This window comes from Pseudorasbora parva, chromosome 5 (genome assembly GCF_024679245.1).
Source record: "Pseudorasbora parva isolate DD20220531a chromosome 5, ASM2467924v1, whole genome shotgun sequence".
NCBI classification, from domain to species: Eukaryota; Metazoa; Chordata; class Actinopteri; order Cypriniformes; family Gobionidae; genus Pseudorasbora; species Pseudorasbora parva.
The window spans coordinates 46,754,252-46,772,786 of NC_090176.1; the positions used below are offsets into that span (position 1 = coordinate 46,754,252).

The 18,535-nt window shown below is 36.4% G+C and overlaps 1 protein-coding gene across 5 annotated transcripts in view; it reads left to right on the forward strand.

The window, feature by feature from the left end:
• abcb11a (ATP-binding cassette, sub-family B (MDR/TAP), member 11a) overlaps window positions 1-18,213 on the forward strand; it is a 92,928-nt gene extending 74,715 nt beyond the window's left edge. For all 5 annotated transcript variants that reach the window (XM_067444523.1, XM_067444527.1, XM_067444522.1 and 2 more), the window contains 21 exons: window positions 54-225; window positions 1,271-1,395; window positions 2,860-3,034; window positions 4,143-4,256; window positions 4,358-4,468; window positions 4,570-4,695; window positions 5,372-5,575; window positions 5,784-5,954; window positions 7,322-7,523; window positions 8,454-8,535; window positions 8,618-8,729; window positions 8,804-8,968; window positions 9,518-9,622; window positions 9,734-9,895; window positions 10,182-10,385; window positions 10,661-10,902; window positions 13,042-13,198; window positions 13,543-13,740; window positions 14,030-14,236; window positions 16,675-16,821; window positions 17,435-18,213. In XM_067444523.1, the coding sequence (XP_067300624.1) occupies window positions 54-225; window positions 1,271-1,395; window positions 2,860-3,034; window positions 4,143-4,256; window positions 4,358-4,468; window positions 4,570-4,695; window positions 5,372-5,575; window positions 5,784-5,954; window positions 7,322-7,523; window positions 8,454-8,535; window positions 8,618-8,729; window positions 8,804-8,968; window positions 9,518-9,622; window positions 9,734-9,895; window positions 10,182-10,385; window positions 10,661-10,902; window positions 13,042-13,198; window positions 13,543-13,740; window positions 14,030-14,236; window positions 16,675-16,821; window positions 17,435-17,635 (3,382 nt within the window). In that variant the 3' untranslated portion in view covers window positions 17,636-18,213. The remainder of the gene's footprint in view (window positions 1-53; window positions 226-1,270; window positions 1,396-2,859; window positions 3,035-4,142; window positions 4,257-4,357; window positions 4,469-4,569; window positions 4,696-5,371; window positions 5,576-5,783; window positions 5,955-7,321; window positions 7,524-8,453; window positions 8,536-8,617; window positions 8,730-8,803; window positions 8,969-9,517; window positions 9,623-9,733; window positions 9,896-10,181; window positions 10,386-10,660; window positions 10,903-13,041; window positions 13,199-13,542; window positions 13,741-14,029; window positions 14,237-16,674; window positions 16,822-17,434) is intronic.
• Window positions 18,214-18,535: the final 322 nt, after the last annotated feature.

The following is an 18,535-nucleotide window of genomic DNA, read 5'->3' on the forward strand; positions in this document are numbered from 1 at the left end:
AGGACAATGAAGCGGTTTCATTTAGCCTGTTTGTGACTTCTTTTTTTATGTAGTGACATTAACAAAATCAACAACGCTATAGCAGACCAGGTGTCCATCTGCATCGAGAGGATCTCAACATTCATATTTGGTTTCATGGTGGGATTCATTGGCGGATGGAAGCTGACACTGGTGGTGGTAGCTGTGAGTCCTCTCTTAGGACTGGCTGCAGGACTCATGGCAATGGTTGGTCTCACCACAGACACTATAATATAAAGTGGATCAACCACTTGTAGAATTCAATTTACAGTACCCTGCAATGCAAGTCATTTTGGAAAAATGCGTATGCCAAATATATGTCAAAAATGTGGAATAATTGCAATATTTTTTGAAAGAAGTCTCTTATGCCCACCAAGGGCAGATTAATTTGAATGAAAAAACAGTTAAAACAGTAATATTGGGAAATATACAATGTAATATAGTTGTTTCATATTGTAATATATATATATATATATATATATATATATATATATATATATATATATATATATATATATATATATATATATATATATATATTACAATATGAAACAACTATATTACATTGTAGTTAATACATTATATATATATATATACAGGAATAATAATAAAAAAATATATATATAAATAAATAAATAAATAAATAAAAAAATATATATATATATATTTTTTTTAATTATTATTCCTGTGATGCAAAGCTGAATTTTCAGCAGTGTCACATAAATCATTTATATTTATTATATAAACAGCTGTGCTGCTTCATTTTTTTTTTAAAGTGAAAAATATAATATATTTTTTTTAAGATTCTTTGATAAATAGAAGTGCAAAATAATTGATTTGAAGTCTTTTGTAACATTATAAATGTCTCTACTGTGACTTTTGCTCAATTTAATGCGTCCTTACTGGATAAAAAAATGTTTTGTTAAAAAAAATCTTACTTACCCCAAACTTTTGAATGGTAGTGTATCAGTTTCCCCCAAACAATTATGCAGCAAAATCTGTTTTCAACATTGATGATAATACAAAATGTTTTTTTGAGTGGCAAATCATTATATTGGTGAGTAAAGCAATAAGACATCTTATTCCATACGTTTGACTGGTATTGTAAATGAGAAAAAAAATTGTGAATAACAACTGTCCTTTAAAATAGATATTTTGTGCTTCTGTCTGCCATAGTTTTCATCTTCCCATTAGATTTGTTCTAATCTGGGAGTGTTGTAAAATAACCAAAATATGTTTTATTGATGTGGAGGCTGTGGCGAAACTGACGGGTCGTGAATTGAAGGCCTATGCTAAAGCCGGAGCGGTGGCTGATGAAGTCCTTTCCTCCATCAGAACGGTGGCTGCCTTTGGAGGAGAGCACAAAGAGGCAGAGAGGTACAGCATTCCCTCTCTCTGTCACTGCAACCCTCCCTCAGGATACTTAAATTGAAACTTTGATTATAACTTTGAATATTCAATCAGAAAACACTGAACTTTCATCCATCTGGAATTATGCTGCTTATGCTTGAAAGTAAGGGGTTGAAATGGTAAAAGGGAAGGTGAAGTCATTTAAAAGGCAAAGGAATTTTAAAGGCAGAGCAAGTCATTACATGCAGTATTAAGACCAGGAATCTACATTAAGAAAAGAAAATTCAATTTCATGAAACGTAACTTAGTTCACCCAAAACTGAAAATTCTTTCATTAATTCCCCACCCTTATGTCAAGCCAAACCTGTGTGACTTTCAATCATCGTTGGAACATAAATGAGTACATTTTTAATGAAATCTGAGAGCTTTCCATCCCTCCATTGCACCTGACACTTTGATGCTTCTAAAAGTTCATAAAGAGATCATAAACTAATCCATATGAATCGAACACTTCAGGGAACATGATTGAGCTTCTGTTTACCACAACTGATGTGTGAGTTGATGAAGCCACTCAATTTATAGGGATTAGTTTATGATCTCTTTATGAACTTTAGGATGCGTCAAAATGTGTAGCTGTCACTACACTCTACCATCTGAATGTCTCAACAGAAATCAAGACTCATAAGACCAGGAAACATTTTTCCAGTCTTCAACTGTCCAATTTTGGTGAGCTTGTGCAAATTGTAGCCTCTTTTTCTTATTTGTAGTGGAGATGAGTGGTACCCGTTGGGGTCTTCTGCTGTTGTAGCCCATCCGCCTCAAGGTTGTGCGTGTTGTGGCTTCACAAATGCTTTGCTGCATACCTCGGTTGTAACGAGTGGTTATTTCAGTCAAAGTTGCTCTTCTATCAGCTTGAATCAGTCGGCCCATTCTCCTCTGACCTCTAGCATCAACAAGGCATTTTCGCCCACAGGACTGCTGCATACTGGATGTTTTTCCCTTTTCACACCATTCTTTGTAAACCCTAGAAATTGTTGTGCGTAAAAATCCCAGTAACTGAGCAGATTGTGAAATACTCAGACTGGCCTGCCTGGCACCAACAAACATGCCACACTCAAAATTTCTTAAATCACCTTTCTTTCCCATTCTGACATTCAGTTTGGAGTTCAGGAGATTGTCTTGACCAGAAACACACCCCTAAATGTATTGAAGCAACTGCCATGGGATTTTTTGATTAGATAATTGCATTAATGATGTATTGAACTGGTGATCATAATAATACTTTAGGTGAGTGTACATTAGTTAACATAAACTAACAATGGGTTAATGTAAATAACTAAAGGAACCTCCAATTTGAGCTATAGTATTTAATGCTTTTTTTTCAATCTTAGATTTAATTATTGTTTAATCAATTCGTACATTATTTATTAAGAATGATGAAGTCTGAAAAGTGTCCTGGGGGCTTTTGCCTGAAATGCAATTTTTCTACAGGTATGACAAGAACCTTATTGAGGCCCAGGCGTGGGGTATTAAGAAGGGAGCGATCATCGGTGTGTTTCAGGGCTACCTCTGGTGCATCATATTCCTGTGTTACGCTCTGGCTTTCTGGTACGGCTCAAAACTGGTCATTGAAACCAAGGAGCTCACCCCCGGTGGCCTCGTTCAGGTATTTTTCTTCACAAAAGGAGGAATTCTGAAGAAACTTTACAACTTAAATTTTGGTCTTTACCTCACACAAAGCTATCAGAAACATTGGAAGTCATATGGACTACTATTTTTTGTCTTATGTGGAGCTTGACAAATGTGGTCAATGTGAACTGGGTGTTACGTTTAACAGGGAGATGTGGATCTTAATATCAGCCAATCAAACTTTATTAATAAACAAAAGAAAGCAAATAATGCTTAGGGGCGGCAGTGGCTCAGTGGTTCATGTAGATTGTCTACAAACCGAAAGGTTGGTGGGTCGATCCCTGGTTCCACCTGACCAAGTGTCGAGGTGTCCTTGAGCAAGACACCTAACCCCAGCTGCTCCCGATGAGCTGGATGGCGCCTTACATGGCTGACATCGCCGTCGGTGTATGAATGGCTGAATGTGAGGCGAAAATGTAAAGCGCTTTAGATGGCCATAGGGTCTGTTAAAAGTGCTATATAAATGCAGTCCATTTACCATTTACCATAATCCATACAATAGGAAAAACGTAACAGCTTAGCCTTACACTCAAAAGACAATACAGTACAACAAACCTAACTAAACTCAGGGTTTAAATATACACAAGATCATGCGCAACTCAACTAGAAACAGGTGATAAACATAATCAATAACTATGAAAACTAATAATGAGTGGGAAAAATGGGGAACAATTCGGACATTTGTTGAAAAGGGGTCATGTAAATGTCCCCTAAAAGTCTGTAAAACAATGAAAACCTAAATATGGGTTAATGATGATTTTTTTTTCTTTTTTTACATTTTATAGTTTATTTTATTTTTTATTTTGTGACCAATTATTTTATATGAAATTTTTCCAGATGATTTAGGCAAGGCACATTATATAGCATGTTTAATACACAATGGAAATTCGAATTGCTTTACAGAGTGATTTAAAATAATGCTTATAAACTGGTGTCCATCTTGAGGCAAAATTATGGCAGTGACATATTTTAGGATATGCTGGTGCAAGTTGCTTTCAGTTAAAACAGCTCAAACATGCATATTTATAGTATATATTTAGTCTGGTTTTGTGAAACAGGGTGTAATTTTTTTTAACTCTCTTCAGGTGTTCTTTGGTGTTCTTATGGGTGCTATTAATCTGGGCCAGACCTCTCCTTGTCTTGAGGCATTTGCCTCTGGCCGAGCTGCAGCCAAGAGTATATTTGACACTATTGACAGGGTGAGATTAACACACTCACAGTTCTTCTCACAAAATCAATGAATTTCATTCTTTCTGCTTCAGGGAAAGATTAATCACTGTCACATCCTGTTCTTGTACAGGAACCAGAAATTGATTGCTTCTCAGAAGAAGGTCATAAGTTAGACAAAGTTAAAGGTGACATTGAATTCCACAGCGTTCACTTCAGCTATCCCTCCCGTCCTGAAGTAAAAGTGGGTTATTTTTTTTGCATGCATATAATTTAATCAACCATAATATTTGCATTAAACAGTTTAATTCTCTCCAGTATTGACTGACCTTGCCTTGTGTTCAGATATTAGATGATTTGAATGTTGTAGTCACAGCTGGCGAGACAACTGCATTTGTTGGACCCAGTGGATCAGGAAAGAGCACAGCGACCCAACTCATCCAGAGGTTTTACGACCCAAAAGAAGGAATGGTACAGTAGTTCAAATCAGTGTTATTTTGGTATTGTTTTTATATAATTATAGTAATTATTATTCGTTTTGACTAACTTATGTTGTTTTAGTAATTGTATGTGCTTTCATCATTTGTATTAATCTCTTTATATATATATATATATTTATATTCAGCTTTAATTAGTATTTCATTTTTAGTGATTTTTTAAAAATCTAATATGTTTTATTTCGATTTTATTTCAATTGCTGAAAACATTTTAATAGTTTTAGTTAACAATAACCAAGACCAATTCAAACTTCTTAAAAAAATGTGTTGCACATCAATTATTTCTAATGAATAAACCAAAAGTTGTTGTTGTTAACCATTATTTAACCAGGAGAGTCCCACTGAGATTAAGAACCTATTTTTCAAGGGAGTCGTGGCCAAGAGGCAGCAAAGTTGTACAATTAAAAACAGTTACAACGTACATACAACATTCAAATAACAGCTTATGAGAAAAAAAATCACAAACAATTGATGCAGTCTCTACTGTTTTAAGCTTGGTATAATGTATAATGCAAAAATAAATATCTTATTTCATCTTATTTGTTATAAATAGTATAACCGCTAGTTTAATGCAGTAAGTCTAAAACTGAATATCTGATATAGTGTTGAAAATCTGGTTTTGTATCAGCATTTGTTATTGTCATTTTTAGGTCACCCTAGATGGTCATGACATCAGAAGCCTGAATATCCAATGGTTGCGCTCCCTTATTGGAATAGTGGAACAAGAGCCTGTTCTGTTCGCCACTACGATCGCTGAAAACATCCGATACGGCCGACGCGGAGTCACCATGGAGGAAATTATAGAAGCTGCCAAACAGGCCAACGCTTACAACTTCATCATGGATCTTCCTCAGGTGCCAATTACTGTACAAGATCAGCACATGCATTACCTCACTTATAAACTACACAAAATAACAGAGGACAACAAACGGCAATTCGTAAATTTTTTCTAGAGTTTGTGTCCCTTTCAAAATAAAATAAAAACATCTTAATTAAAATAAATTGTTATATATTAGCTTTGCATAATTAAAATTTTATGAAACTGTATGTATTTTTTTGCAGAAATTTGACACACTGGTCGGCGAGGGTGGTGGACAAATGAGCGGAGGGCAGAAACAGAGGATCGCCATTGCTCGAGCACTGGTCAGGCATCCCAGAATCCTCCTGTTAGACATGGCCACATCAGCGCTGGATAATGAGAGCGAGGCTACCGTACAAGAGGCCTTAGACAAGGTGAGGCTTACAACATCCTTAAACTGAGTCCAGATTTAACTTCTTCTATGGTTTTCAAGTTACATCCACTAAACTCGTCCTGTCCTGACTTGCTAAAGTATATCTCTCCTAACTGAGTAGATTAATGGTTTTCCTGTAGCTGACAGTCATCAGCAAAATATTAACAACTATTTAGAACACATTAAAATCCCAGAGCAACACCCTAACAACCACTTAGGACACCTTAAAACTAGAACTTTTGTTTTTAAATTTTGCAATAAGCTTTGTTGAAATTGAACTCATATAGCTATAATACCCTGACCATTCCTAAATATGTGTGTATTTTGTTTTAAAATTGTTATTTTTATTAATATTGCTAAACACAAAAGTATTTCTACCTAGAATCCAACCATTTCCAAAAAGTCCAGAGCGTTTTAAAGTCCAAAAGTCAAAATCTTTCACTTGGCACTCAGTGCTCTATTTAATCCATATTGTTCACCTATCTGCTTTCACTTGGCACTCAGTGCTCTATTTAATCCATATTGTTCACCTATCTGCTTTCACTTGGCACTCAGTGCTCTATTTAATCCATATTGTTCGATTTTATTCAAATTGAGGATTTTGTTTGATGATTTTGACACATTTGTAGGGTGATGTCATCATAAAATATGTTGACAGACATATAAAGCTTTATTCTAAAAACTCAATGGAAGCTTCGAATGTAAATATGGCATGACAAAGATGACATTTGGTGCAGTCTAGTATGAACTGTCAGAATGACCACTATGGCCATTCTGGTAGGTATAGAATTCCAATAGTTCTAGTGTTAAGCACCCAGCAACCAATTAGAACCCCTTAGGCACTAAGCAACACCCTAGCAACCACTTAGAACAACTTAGGCACTAAACAACACTAGAACACCTTAACAAGTGCCCAGAAACTCCCTTGCAACCACCCAAGCAAACAATTAGAACACCTTAAACATCAAAAAAACACCCTGGAAACCACTAAGAACACCTTTACAGGCACCCAGAAACTCCCTAGTAATCACTGAGTAATTCACTTAGAACACCTTAACCACTCTGCAAAACCCCAGCAACCAATTAGAACACCTTAAGCACTCCGCAAAACCCCAGCAATCAATTAGAACACCTTAAACACCAAGTCACAACCCAGCAACCAATTAGAACACCTTAAGCCTCCAGCAACACCCTAGCAACCACTTAGAACTCCTCAAGTGCCCAGCAACACCCCAGCAACCAATTAGAACACCTTATGCAGTAAACAACACCCCAGCAACCACCCAGAGCAACATAGCAACTACACCTATATGTATTCCCCTGTATTTGTTGTTGCACACACTTATTTTTTATTTTTTATTTTTTTAGGCTCGACAGGGCAGAACAACTATAAGCATCTCACACCGTCTGTCCACAATTCGCAACGCCGACGTGATCGTGGGGTTTGAGCATGGACGTGCTGTAGAGAGAGGCACACACAGCCAGTTATTGGACAGAAAGGGAGTGTACTTTACTCTAGTCACACTCCAGAGTCAAGGAACAGATACAGGCACAGATAAACCAGAGAACAGTGAGTACAGCGGAGTTTTGGGAGTCGATCCAGGCATTCATTTCAGATTGCTTAAACTATTCACCCAAAAAGGTTTTGATTCATTTTGTTGCAAACCAGTATGCCATTTTTTTCTGTAAAACATGAAAGAAAACATTTAGCAATATTTCACCATTTAATTTTATGCAACATAAACTATCCTTCCAGGTATTTATATGCAAAGTTTGGAATAACACTTACAAAATGCTGGATGGAAAAGGCTAAATGTATGAGTTAATTGTTAGCTAATTAAAAATTATAAGATGTACATAAAATATAATGGAAGCGCGTTTACTGAATACATTTCTTGATGTGCAACAAAAAACTTGTGATTTTGCCTCAACGGGTCATGTGATTAAATAGCTGGACTAACCAACAGACTAATTTCATTGCAGACCATCTCAAACACAATCTGGTTTTTTTTATTCATTCTGAAATGCCTGTGCCAAACTTAGTCTGTCATTAAAGTAATTTGGCATAAATATCTTGTAGAAATGTCTCACATGATTATGTAACCAAACATCAGGCCTCCGAACACCAGGTACCTGGCAGCGTTTGTTAATGTTTTTTATGTAGGAACAAAAGTCACTGGCTTCCATGGTTGCAGAAATTTTTATTTTTATTTTTGATACTATGTGTCAGACTCCCACGAAGGAATTATTTTGTTCTTTTGAACACCTTGGATGGAAATGTTTAATGTGATACTCCATTTAAGGTAAATTACAGTTTATTATTGCAGTACATTATTCTCAAGCAATGCAATAGATTGTATAGAATATAGCATATTAGGTGTTTTTGCCTTTTTCGGAGCCTGTAGGTCTGCATGTAGGTTATGAATGACATGAGGGCAGCATTGAAATAGCCCATTTATTTATGTTTCTTTAAAAACTCACACAATTGTGAATTGCACAGATGCTGAGATCGCCAGTCCAGAGGAGGGTGAACTTGAGAGAGTAGGAAGCTTCAGCAGAGGAAGCTATCAGAGCAGCTTACGGTACGTGAATGCCTCATGTTTAATATTATCTTGAGAGCAGTCCAAAATGGTCTCTTTTTAAACTAAAATGCCTTTCCTATAGGCGGTCTTTGAGGCAGCGATCTTATTCTCAGATGTCAAACAAAATTCCTGATGCCATTTCTGGAAAATTTGATTTTCATTTCGAAATGGAGGAAACTGAAGTAAACAACAAGGTCTGGAACTGAATACAGTTGAATTTCGCCCTGTCATCCTATATTTATCTAAATTTCTCTATCTTGTCTTGCAGAAAAGCAAAGGTGATGCTGAAGAGGTAATTGAACCGGCTCCCGTGGCACGAATCCTGAAGTATAACCGTCCTGAGTGGCCGTATATGCTGCTGGGATCTTTAGGTGCTGCCATTAATGGATCGGTCAACCCCATCTATGCTCTTTTATTCAGTGAAATCCTTGGGGTGAGTGCTGAAAATTCAGCTTTGCAATCACAGGAATAAAGTAAATTTTAACATGTATTCAAATAGAAAACTGGTGTTATAAATTTGAATACTTTTCCCACAATATTTATAAAATATTTTCTCTTACGCAAGATAATATAAGCAAGGCGGATTTCACAGAATCCCCAAAATGCGTACCATCAAATCTGAACTTCTTTTGATGAAGAACTGACTTTTCAACCATTAAAGAGGATCATATTTATGCTTTATTACACTTTCACCTTTCTTTAGTGTGTAATGTTGCCGTTTGAGCATGAAAAAGCTAAAGTTAGAACGCACAAAGTCCGATTTATATCAGCGCACATTGTTTCTGAACTCCCTCAAACGCCTCAATTGTAGTCTTGAGTTTTCTGCTGGGTCATAGATGTCACAATATTCCTCATTTAAATAATTAATAAATTGGAGAATAATATTTTTGCCATTACGTTTAAAGATGCTAGTGGTGCAGATATTACACACCATCTTTTATTAAACACAGGAATGTTTAACAGTATCATTGCTGCTTTTCAGACGTTCTCCATTCAAGACGTGGACAAACAGAGGAGGCAGATAGATGGGATTTGTATTTTGTTTGTCTTCATAGGAGTCCTGAGCTTCTTTTCACAGTTCTTGCAGGTATTTCCATGTTTCTTTGGTGAGGTTTTATATATCTACAACTTATTATTTCCCATGAGTAATGTGTATTATGATACAACAGCAGATCACTGATACTGTGTGTGATTGCAGGGCTACTCATTCGCTAAATCAGGAGAGCTGTTGACTCGTCGGCTTAGAAAGGTCGGCTTTCAGGCAATGTTAAAGCAAGAGGTTGGCTGGTTCGACAACCCCATAAACAGTCCCGGTGCTCTGACAACCAGACTAGCCACCGATGCATCCATGGTGCAGGGGGTGAGTGCCAAAACATTCCCAAAAGAAAATTCTTCAACACAAAAAAAAAGCTGGTAAAAGCCACTTTTTTTTTTTTTTTTTACAAAAGCATTATAGGATGCTTTAAAACAAGTGGCTGTTTCTTGAAAGCGCATCAGTGAACAACCTACACAAAAACAAATATTTCTAGTAGACCTTAGGGGGATAAATTACATGATTTTTTTTTTTTTTTTTAAGATTTATATAATTGATGTGTATATTTAAGATTTAGTGTTTGGTTGTTTAATCAATGTACTCTTCACCAAAGGCTACAGGCTCACAGATGGGCATGATTGTCAACTCACTGACCAACATCGGCGCTTCCTTCATTATTGCGTATTACTTCAGCTGGAAACTGAGTCTAGTGGTCACCTGCTTCCTCCCTCTCATTGGCCTCTCAGGAGTTTTTCAGTCTAAAATGTTGACAGGATTTGCTAACAAGGACAAAAATGCATTGGAGGCTGCTGGACAGGTAAAATTCATGATAAAAAATGTCTGATTTTACTCATTCAAATGCAACATTCTTGCTTTCACTGAGACAGAAAATATGTATGCATTATAATCAGATTACGTATGAATCACTGGTTTAATTAATCCTGACAAAGTCTTAACGATCAGTCTCAAAGTCATAAGTTATTGGTTGTTCTTGGCTTACTCACAGAGCTACAAGTCATTCATATCCTATCTCTGTTATGTGTACTATATTTGTGTTGGTGTGCATATAAATGGTGCTTTCCGTTTATACAGGTGTCCAGTGAAGCTCTGAGCAACATCCGGACCATTGCTGGCTTGGCCAAAGAGAAACAGTTTGTGTCTCAATATGAAGAGCAACTAGAAACACCATATAAAGGAGCAAAGAAAAAAGCTCATGTTTACGGGATATGTTTCGCATTCTCCCAATGTGTCATTTTCATGGCTTTCGCTGCCTCTTTTAGATACGGCGGCTATCTGGTCAGTAACGAGGGGCTTTCATACATGATGGTGTTTAGGTGAGTGCTCAGCCATTTATATGTAAAATAAATGAGTGCTCAGCCTTTTATACATTTCATTGTAGAATGGTGCTTTAAAGCAGAAATGGAATTGGAAATTAGTGCATTTGTGGTGTAATGCTAAAAAATAATAATGATTCTTAACCTGTGTTTATATATATATATATATATATATATATATATATATATATATATATATATATATATATATATATATATATATATATATATATATATATATATATATATATATATATACAGTCTTGTTCAAAATAATAGCAGTACAATGTGACTAACCAGAATAATCAAGGTTTTTAGTATATTTTGTATTGCTACGTGGCAAACAAGTTACCAGTAGGTTCAGTAGATTGTCAGCAAACAAACAAGACCCAGCATTCATGATATGCACGCTCTTAAGGCTGTGCAATTGGGCAATTAGTTGAAAGGGGTGTGTTAAAAAAAATAGCAGTGTCTACCTTTGACTGTACAAACTCAAAACTATTTTGTACAAACATTTTTTTTTCCTGGGATTTAGCAATCCTGTGAATCACTAAACTAATATTTAGTTGTATGACCACAGTTTTTTAAAACTGCTTGACATCTGTGTGGCATGGAGTCAACCAACTTGTGGCACCTCTCAGCTGTTATTCCACTCCATGATTCTTTAACAACATTCCACAATTCATTCACATTTCTTGGTTTTGCTTCAGAAACAGCATTTTTGATATCACCCCACAAGTTCTCAATTGGATTAAGGTCTGGAGATTGGGCTGGCCACTCCATAACATTAATTTTGTTGGTTTGGAACCAAGACTTTGCCCGTTTACTAGTGTGTTTTGGGTCATTGTCTTGTTGAAACAACCGTTTCAAGGGCATGTCCTCTTCAGCATAGGGCAACATGACCTCTTCAAGTATTTTAACATATGCAAACTGATCCATGATCCCTGGTATGTGATAAATAGGCCCAACACCATAGTAGGAGAAACATGCCCATATCATGATGCTTGCACCTCCATGCTTCACTGTCTTCACTGTGTACTGTGGCTTGAATTCAGAGTTTGGGGGTCGTCTCACAAACTGCCTGTGGCCCTTGGACCCAAAAAGAACAATTTTACTCTCATCAGTCCACAAAATGTTCCTCCATTTCTCTTTAGGCCAGTTGATGTGTTCTTTGGCAAATTGTAACCTCTTCTGCACATGCCTTTTTTTTAACAGAGGGACTTTGCGGGGGATTCTTGAAAATAGATTAGCTTCACACAGACGTCTTCTAACTGTCACAGTACTTACAGGTAACTCCAGACTGTCTTTGATCATCCTGGAGGTGATCATTGGCTGAGCCTTTGCCATTCTGGTTATTCTTCTATCCATTTTGATGGTTGTCTTCCATTTTCTTCCACGTCTCTCTGGTTTTGCTCTCCATTTTAAGGCATTGGAGATCATTTTAGCTGAACAGCCTATCATTTTTTGCACCTCTTTATAGGTTTTCCCCTCTCTAATCAACGTTTTAATCAAAGTACGCTGTTCTTCTGAACAATGTCTTGAACGACCCATTTTCCTCAGCTTTCAAATGCATGTTCAACAAGTGTTGGCTTCATCCTTAAATAGGGGCCACCTGATTCACACCTGTTTCTTCACAAAATTGATGACCTCAGTGATTGAATGCCACACTGCTATTTTTTTTAACACACCCCTTTCAACTAATTCAACTAATTGCCCAATTGCACAGCCTTGAGCGTGCATATCATGAATGCTGGGTCTCATTTATTTTCTGAGAATCTACTGAACCTACTGGTAACTTGTTTGCCACGTAGCAATAAAAAAATATACGAAAAACCTTGATTATTCTGGTTAGTCACATTGTACTGCTATTATTTTGAACAAGACTGTATATATATATATATATATATATATATATATATATATATATATATATATATATATATATATATATATATATAAGCAAAGATTGTGGTTAAAGATAGATGCATATGGAAATAAATGTCTGTATTACTGGATATAAATGCATATTATAAAACGTAACATCAGTGTGGATTATGCATTGAAGGGAATTACTTGAAATGCACCAGTAGATCAAGTCTTTGGTGTCATTAAAAGATGCTGTATGTGTTTATTACTCAGAGTCATTTCAGCTCTCGTGACCAGCGCGACCGCACTCGGCAGAGCTTCATCTTTTACGCCAGACTACGCCAAGGCTAAAATTGCTGCTGCCCAACTTTTCAAAATGCTGGATAGGGTTCCCAAAATTAGCATCAGCCAAACAGAAGGAGAAAGTTGGGTAAGTGAGTATGTTTTTCCCCCATTCACAAACCTTCAACATTTTAACTTCAAACATTTGGCCTGTAAAGAAATCTAAACCGAACTTTTCCAGGTTTGGCTAGTTAGCATGGCCTATTTATCCACTTTCCTATTTCAGTGATATCTGTCATTTTATGCATGTTTTTTATGCAGATTTTATGAGGTTTTGTGGATTTTACGGCATGTTTATACTAGTGTAAAAGTTGCCAGCATTTGCTTTTAGCAGATATACTTTTCAATATAGGAAGGGACAACACAAATAATATTAACATCTCTTCGTTTTTTGCCTTATAAAATGTAATGTTCTCTTCCATTCTGTTACAGGATGACTTTAAGGGCAGAGTGGAATTCAAAGGGTGCAGGTTCACGTATCCCAGCAGGCCAGACACCCAGGTTTTGAAGGGGCTGGAGGTGTCAGTAAATCCAGGACAGACTCTTGCTTTTGTGGGCAGCAGCGGCTGTGGAAAGAGCACCAGCGTTCAACTGCTGCAGCGATTCTATGACCCAGATGGAGGACAAGTGGTATGAAACCGTATTTACTGCATATTTAATGTTTCCTCTGAAATGGCTTGACTTATTGCAAGAATTATTGCAAGATTCAGATGTAAGCAGTAAAACAGAAGACATCTAGTTTAATATAATCATGGCATTTTGCTAAATTAACACATTGCTACTGTGCTAAGGTGAGGAAGTATTGTAAAATCCTTGATTGTGACTCAATCAATTTCTAATTAAGAAGCAATTTAATTTGATTTCCTGATTCTTACAAATGTTATCTAAATCAAACCATGACTTTCTCTTATTGCCCTAGCTGATCGATGGACGTCCATCTGAGAGCATCAGCGTTCCCTTCCTGAGGTCTCAGATTGGGATTGTATCCCAGGAGCCGGTGCTGTTCGACTGCAGTATCGCAGAGAATATCCAGTATGGGGATAATTCTCGCACCGTGAGCATGGAGGAGATTATAGAGGCTGCTAAGAAGGCTTATCTGCACGATTTTGTGATGACACTTCCTGATGTGAGTTATGCATTCCTTTGCATTGTTTCTGACAATTTCATTTACACATATCAAGTTTAATATGGCTCAAAGTCAACATGAAATGTTGTTCACCTATTTTATGTCCGTAATCGAATGCATTTACAAGTATGTAAATATAAAACTGTATGCAACAAGAAAAAAATGATAATCAGTTAGCCATGCTTTTCTAACCAGTGCGGTCATGCACCATTGATATAAATGGTAAACTGATGGAGCAATTACATTATGAAAACAAAAATTTGGAATAATGAGCACAATTACATGCATTAAGATGATAAACAGGTTCAGTTTTGTTAGTTTTATAAAGCATAATAAAGCATAATATTTATAAGCGCTCTAAATACCAACATGACTTTGCTGAAAAACCTGTTGCATACAATCGACATGCTCTGTAGATCACTCTGTCGATTGATTGATTGATAGTTCATACTTTTTTTTTAGCAAGAAAAAGCCTTTTAGTATACTTCTAAAAACATCCACCTTCTGCAACAAAATAATAAGAATAACTTTTATATTGTTAGTAATATTTCAAGATGAACATTTATTGAAGCAGCTTAGGTTTACTTATCAGTACATCGTTTTTTAGATACATTGTGTTAAAATGTGAGTATCAAATATGATCATAAGGCTTTTGTGGAACGTTTATTTGTTCATCTGTCAATCATCATTGTTTTGCATTACATTCAATTTTTTTGCCACCACAATAAAAACTAAATTTCATAATGTCATAAAACTAAGCATATAAATATCATCTCACCAAGATATATTGTCAGTGACATTTATATGCATTTTAGGTATAGTAAGTAGTCTATTATTCTGTCATAAAAAAGCCTCATTGATTTCTATTACAAGCTATCAGAATGTCATCATACTTTTTGTCCATAATTTGCACCAAATTGCATATTTGTTCCTCAGATTGGGCCTCTAAATAAGGTGTTTCAGTTTTATTCATAGTGGCCCTCATTTATCAAAAGTGCGTACACCAAATTTCCAGCGTACACCTTGCGTACACCCAAACCCACGGTGACTTTGAGATTTATCAATATGGACGTTGGTGTACGGCACGCTCAAATCCTACGCCAGCTCAGGAGGTGGTGTACGCACGTTTGAGTTAGTGGGGAAATGTGCAGAAAAACAATTCCTAACACCACAAAACGCACTGACAAGATATGCTATATTATGACCCACTGTTAAAAACCACAACAACAACATTCAGTGCTTATTTTTGTGCAACATGAACGTCAATGTTTAATTTGTGTGACTTCACCAAAGCGTTTGATTTGTAGGCATATGTAGGCTATTCCTCCAGTCGCGAGCCTGTGCGCTTTATCTGACGTTTCAGGCCCGGCATGCTGCGCACGGACTGGGACTAAAATAATTCAGACTGACAAAATAATAAAAATGACCTTCTTCTTTTAAATAATAATAAAATCAATAAAAACAACATTCTTCTTCCGAATAACAAGCGTCATTAAGAATAATAATCATAATAGAATCTTACAAATTGTCATGTAATTATTAATGTGAATGAATGGTAGTACTCCACATCACATCATCATCACTATTGTACACCCCAATACATGTGCCGTGATACGAAATTAAATGCTAATTGTTTCAAAACGTGCTGTAAAATAATGCATTGTGATGGTAATTTATCATCCAAACAGCTATTTAAACTGCTGGAGTGCGCTTCTCAACCTCCACACTATTAAGAGTACTCGTAATTTGGGTCCATATTTTGTTTTTGTAGGTGGCTTTAATCCCACTCTTTAAACTCCCAAATAAAACAATTTCGTTTTTTTTCCCACTTCCCTGGTGATGTCGATGTGCGCATCTCAATCATCTCACTAGTTCAGTAGTCAGAGCACTGATCAGGGAGTCAGCCCATTGACTTATGTCCTAATCACTGCCCTGACTAGTGGACTAGTGAGATGATTGAGCGCCCGATCTCCACGTCGGAGAAGTTTCGCTTCTTTGCCGTCTTCTGTTTGTCCATGGCGTAAAATGAGGGCGTGGGAGAGGTGGAGACTTGAATATATAGGGGCGTGTTATTCTAATGACGATCGTTTTCAGCCGCCACATTTATTAAGGGCAAGTATTGTGTACACCTGGATTGCAGAGGTACGCACAGCTTCATAAATCAGGCGGTGAGAGGAGTGTAAGCATAATCTTACGCCAACATATACACCAGTTTCTACGCAAGATTGATAAATGAGGGCCATTGTCACTATATCACACTATATAAGCCATAAAAGCCTGATATATCAAATATGATACAAAATATAAAACTTTTTTTTCTTTCTTTTATCTTTTGTCTAAAGGTTTAATCAACTGTTCCATTTAAATGTTCCATGTCAGGGATTACAGGGTTAGGAACAGCAGCTGAACTCTTTGCTTAACCCTATTGTGTTTTTCAGAAATATGATACTCAGGTCGGTGCTCAAGGCTCTCAGCTGTCCCGTGGACAGAAACAGCGCATAGCGATCGCACGAGCCCTCGTCAGAAACCCTAAAATTCTGCTGCTGGATGAAGCCACCTCTGCACTCGATACTGAGAGCGAGAAGGTAAAACAATATCATCTTACTGACATATCATCTCATCTTATCATAACGTCTTTTATACACACTTTCACTACCAGTGTTGCCACAGTTACTTTGAAAAAGTAATCTGATTACTGGTTACTCCTTTAAAAAGTAACTTAGTTACTTTACAGATTACTTCATTTTAAAAGTAACTAAGTAAAATTACAAGTTACTTTATTAGTTACATTCAGCAGTTGCCGACAACACCCCTGCCACCTCAACATAGAAATGACAACCGTTTTTGCCAACACTCACTTTATTGGAAGTGCATTTTTAACAGTAGCGTCAACAATGTATCTCCTGACATTTTAAGTTAAAATAAAAAAATATTTCCTCAAAAAATACTCTCCCCGAGATGCAAGAAGAAAGCAAAAATATATGTTTTACTAAGGAAAATGACTAAAATAGTAACTCACAGTGACTTGGATAAATTACTTTAATCTGATTACTGGTTCGGAAATAGTAATGCGTTAGATTTCTCGTTACTGGAAAAAAAGTAGTCAGATTAGAGTATAAAGTTACTGGCATCATTGTTCACTACAGTATATTTGAATACATTTTAATGCATGAAATGCATTGTATTTTCATTCCTCAGACTGTTCAGGCAGCGCTGGATGAAGCGCGGCAGGGACGCACGTGTATCGTCATAGCCCACAGGCTTTCCACCATTCAGACCGCTAACATCATTGCTGTGATGTCACAGGGTGTGGTCATTGAGAAAGGGACCCATGAGGAGCTCATGGCCAAGAAAGCAGCATACTACAAACTTGTCACCACAGGGGCCCCTATTAGTTAAAAATTACACCGTGTTTGGACAAGACATTTAGTCCTGCCTCAAACTCACACCATTACTTGAGCCAATGTTGCCTTGTCTGACCCAGTCGGGAGGCTTAAACAGATTACATTTGTTGAGGTGTTTGTTTATATGTATTTATTGAGTGGATTTTTATTATGTCATGACAATATCATTGAACTTCACTTTGTGTTTGAATTACATAGTTCAGGTGTGGATGACCTCTATTTCAAGAAGCTGAACGAAAATGTATCAAAATGACATGCAAACAACATTTGTGCAATAGTGTTTCTGCCTGTTCTAGACATTCTAGATGAGACCACATCATGCTGTGTACTAAGTAGCTGAAGATAGGGTGTCCTTGAACTATAGTGCCAATTGTAGCGGACTGATAACATGTTCTTAATCACTGATACGTTTGTGCTCAGTCACTGTTTCCCGTAGTGTCATGTGATCTGTTTTCTGTCTGTCACTCTGCAGATGCTTTGTCCGATTATTTGTACATATTTAAAATACTTTTATGAAACTGTATGTGAATTTAAACATTCAGAACTATTAATTTAGGCTACTTTGCTTTAGGCTAAGTTGTACTTAGTTCAGGTAACTACAATGAGAAGCAATTGCCTTTAAGTAAATAGTGCTCATTTAGTTGAGCAACAATAGCATGATATTATTTATGTATTGCTTGTTTAGAGTCTGTACAATAGAAATAAAACTAAAAAAAACTACCCTAAATTAATTATGCGTGGCCCATGGTTTAAGATGTTAAAACAGGAGGCTGAAATGTAGATAACACATTTTAGATTAGATTTGAGTTTAATATAAAGACCAAATGACAGCAAAAAACTTGATATGTAAATGGTTGAATATTGTGTATATGAATGTTTTAATATATTGAATTGA